This window comes from Triticum aestivum, chromosome 2A (genome assembly GCF_018294505.1).
Source record: "Triticum aestivum cultivar Chinese Spring chromosome 2A, IWGSC CS RefSeq v2.1, whole genome shotgun sequence".
Taxonomy (NCBI): Eukaryota; Viridiplantae; Streptophyta; class Magnoliopsida; order Poales; family Poaceae; genus Triticum; species Triticum aestivum.
Window position 1 is genome coordinate 41,260,726 of NC_057797.1, and position 3,771 is coordinate 41,264,496.

The 3,771-nt window shown below is 57.1% G+C and overlaps 1 protein-coding gene across 1 annotated transcript; it reads right to left on the reverse strand.

Moving 5' to 3' along the window:
- Positions 1–623: 623 nt before the first annotated feature.
- LOC123187304 (uncharacterized) lies at positions 624–2,855 on the reverse strand. The gene is made up of 2 exons (XM_044599128.1): positions 1,243–2,855; positions 624–1,006 (listed from the first exon to the last, which is right to left on the reverse strand). Exons 1-2 carry the CDS (start codon positions 2,774–2,776, stop codon positions 969–971), a joined length of 1,572 nt encoding a protein of 523 aa, XP_044455063.1. The 5' UTR covers positions 2,777–2,855; the 3' UTR covers positions 624–968.
- Between the last annotated feature and the right edge of the window lie 916 nt (positions 2,856–3,771).

The following is a 3,771-nucleotide window of genomic DNA, read 5'->3' on the forward strand; positions in this document are numbered from 1 at the left end:
TTAGCATTTACCCCACCAAACATTGATTTTCGGGTAGCTCCACCACTGATGGTAGAGATAGACTGGGAGAGTAGCAACACCATCTTTCTCCTTCTCCTCAACGACACAGCCAACTTCACCAGCGAGAAGAACGCGGCGCCGAACGCAAAGTCGGTGTGCGGCTACGAGATCATAGAGGGCATCAAGACTCGGGGAAGCATAGGCATCCGAAGGTGCGAAGATGATCGTACGTCGGGTGAGTACCATGGAGGAGGAAGAAAGGCGTGTGTTGGGCAATGGCACGGGAGGGTCGGCGGTTGAGTAGGTGTGTGGCTGTGTTGAGGGCTTCAACCCAGAACTTGGGAGGCATGGAGGCTTGGACGAGCAGGGTTCGAAGGATATCGTTGGTGGTGCGAATAGCTCTCTCGGCCTTGCCGTTTTGTGGTGAAGTATGAGGGCAAGAGAGACGGAGAGCGATGCCGGTGTGGGAGAGATGATCGCGTAGGACGTGGTTGAGAAACTCGCCACCATTGTCGCACTGTAGGCATCGCACCATTGTTTGATACTGCGTACACACATATGAGAAGAAACGGAGAAGTGTGGGAGTGGCGTCAGATTTATGGCGCAATGGGTAAGTCCAAGTATAATGGGAAAAATCATCCAATATAATCAAGTAATAACCAAATCCGGAGCAACTTTGGACGGGAGACGCCCAGAGATCGCAGTGTATTATTTCAAATGGAAAGGAAGTAAATGACCTGGACGCAGCAAATGGTAACCTAGCTTGCTTGCCTAACTGACACGCCTCACACACAGAATGGGGGTGGGAGGATTTATTACAATCTGGAAGGAAATGTGCAGATAGCCTAGAGAGAGCTTCGGGGCTGAGATGTCCAAGGCGCCGATGCCAAACGTCGCTGGTGATGGAGAGGGCCGTGCTGGTTGGCAACGGAGCTGCGGAGCCGAAGAACGGGTAGAGCCCGGTTGAGCTATTGGACCTCATGAGAGGGGTCCGAGTTTGAAGATCCTTCACCAAAAAACCGAGAGGGTCAAATTCTACTGAAACAGAGTTATCAGTGGTAAAGTTGCGAACAGACAGTAAATCTTGAATAATATTAGGTGAGACAAGAACATTGTTGATGTGGAAAGGACGGTTAGCGAGAGTGGTAGAGCCGACGGAGGTAACAGGAAGGGAAGATCCATTGCCTACTGTGATGCCTTGCGAATGAAATGATGAAGGAGAAGACAACCGGGAGAGAGTACCTGGGTTACCAGTGATGTGGGACGTGGCCCCGCTGTCCATGTACCAGTTGGCGGAGGAGCCCGGCGACAGCTGCAGGTTGCTCATGGCGGCGCCGAGGAGACTCTGTTGATCCCACGACTGCTGAGCGGGGCCGGCGGAGGAGCTGCCGGCGTCGGGGAAGACCACTGGATAGGCGTGGTTGGGGTTGCTCGGGCGCGGGCCCAGCACGCCGGTCGCGTTCGGGGGCGTCCACGGCGCGCGCCACTGGGCAGGCATGGGGGAACCCCACGGGGCGAAGTAGCCCATCCAGAGTGTGGTTGGTGCAGGCGGTGCAGGTGGGGCACAGCTGCCGGAGCCCCCGGTGTTGGTGTTGGAGTTGCGGCCACGTCCGCGGCCGCGATCGCCGCCGCCGCCGCGGTTGCGATCAGCAGGGGTGCCGCGATCCGGAGCGCCGTCCTGGACGCCGCGTGGAGGGTTGGAGCTGGAGGACCCACGGTCACCGGCCCCCCCGCCGCCCTGGATGATGAGCGCGGTGGAGGACTCGCCATGGTCGCGCTCGGCGAGGCCGATCTCTTCGAGGAGAAGACGAGACCGGGCCTGCAGGAACGAGGGGAAGGGTATCTGCATCATAAGCACGGTGGCCATCACCTGAAAACGCCTGTTGAGCCCGCGGAGGAGTTGGAGCGTGAGGGTGCGGTCCGTCACCGGCTCTTCGACGTCGGTGAGGGCATCAGCGAGCGCCTTGAGGCGCCGGCAGTAGGCGCCGACTGTGAGGTCTCCCTGGACGACGGAGCGGAACTCGGCGGAGAGGTAGATGGCGCGGCCGGGGAGGTTGTCCCTGAAGAACGTGTGGAGCTGGTGCCACACGTCGTAGGCGGTGCTGTCGGCGGACATGACCACATCATAGAGTTCGTCCGAGATCGTGGCGTAGAACCACAGGACGATGGTCAGGTCCTCATGGCGCCAGGTCGCGCTCTGCGTGAGCGGCTCGGAGCGGTGGGTGACGTGGTTGAGAACCTCGTACATGGAGAGTACGCGGTGCATCAGCTGCCTCCATTTGGAGTAGTTGTTGGTGGCGACGTCCAGCTTGAAGTTGATGTACGACGTGATGCTGATCTGGTGCATCGAGGGCGCCGAGAGGTTGAGGCCGGGGCGCTGCGGCGCGGGTGCGACCACCGTGGTGGAGATAGGGAGGGCGGGCGCCGTCGCTGGGAGGACCGGGCCACCGGGCGCGAGCTGGACGGGGAGGGCGGGCGCCGGAGCGGACGCCACGGGCACCGGGGCCGTGGCCATGCCGCTGGAGTTGGGGACGCCGAGGTTGGCCACTGGGAGGGTCGAGCCGCCGGGCGCGAGCTGGACGGGGAGGGCGAGCGCCGGAGCGGACGCCACGGGCACGGGGGCCGTGGCCGCTGGGAGGGTCGAGCTGCCAGGCGCGAGGTCGACGGGGAGGGCGGGCGCCGGAGCGGATGCCACGGGCACCGGTGCCGTGGCCATGCCGCTGGAGTTGGGGGCGTCAGGGTTGCCGGCGTTGCCGAGGTCGTCGTTGTGAGACATAGCGGAAGAGTGGGTGAACGTGGCTCGGGTACCAAGAAGACAAATGAGTGTGAACTCTTGTATATTCACATTGAACGAGTACAGGGGTTTATATACATGCAGGTACAACGATTGAGCCCTATCTAATCGTGATAAGCATGAGGATCGTGCGGAGTGCTACGGCCGTTGCGGAGGCAGGCGGGCGTGCGCCGTGCGTAGCGATCCATCCTGAAGACTCGGTGCAGCCGGTGGAGTGGCAACGTGACAGGGGTTCCAACAGAGGCCTCCTGCAACGCCACCGTCTCCTGCGAAGACGTCCTGGCCCTCGCCGCCCGTGATGCCGTCACCCTGATACGCCGGTGTCAAGGCTCAACTATGTTTTTCTTGTATACGGCTACGCCATGCTCTCTGGACTTCGACTAACGCTGGGTGACGGGCTATCAGAGGACCTGAACCCAGGCGATACAGAAAGAGAAGATAGTGCAAAAGGATTCTGTCAAGCGACGGCTGAGATGGCAAGATAATGTTCAACGGCTCAAATTGCTCCTCACTGTTTCACTCAAACTATTACTGTTATTGGCCGTTGTAACCGTAGTTTCTTTTACCACGCTGAGCTGTAAAGAGACTATATTAGCCCCTCTGGTCGATGGAGGAAGGCAGGTTGTAATTCCCCATTTCTTAATGAGCTGAGCCAACTCATAAACTCATATAAATTAGAATATCCATGACCAACTTTTTTGAATTAAATGACTATTGTAGGTTAAACATGAAAAAAAAATGTGACCATATAATAGTCTAGTAATTATAAGTGCCTTGCAAGTGAGAGTAAATGCAATCAGATGTCGACATACCGCGTTATAACAGACAAACATATAGATTTGGAGTCACATAGTTATGAAATTTTAAGATGTAGGTTTAAGTCTCATCACTCATTCCATTGAAAATCAAATTATGACTAAAGAATATTTGATGGTTGTGCGATATATACCACACAAAACTCGTGTGAAATATATATA

Coding starts and splice junctions, on each gene's coding strand:
- LOC123187304 (XM_044599128.1), bottom strand. CDS start 2,776: ATGTCTCACAACGACGACCTCGGCAACGCCGGCAACCCTGACGCCCCC. Junction 1,007..1,242: donor CCACATCACTGGTAACCCAG/GTACTCTCTCCC, acceptor TTTTTGGTGAAG/GATCTTCAAACTCGGACCCC.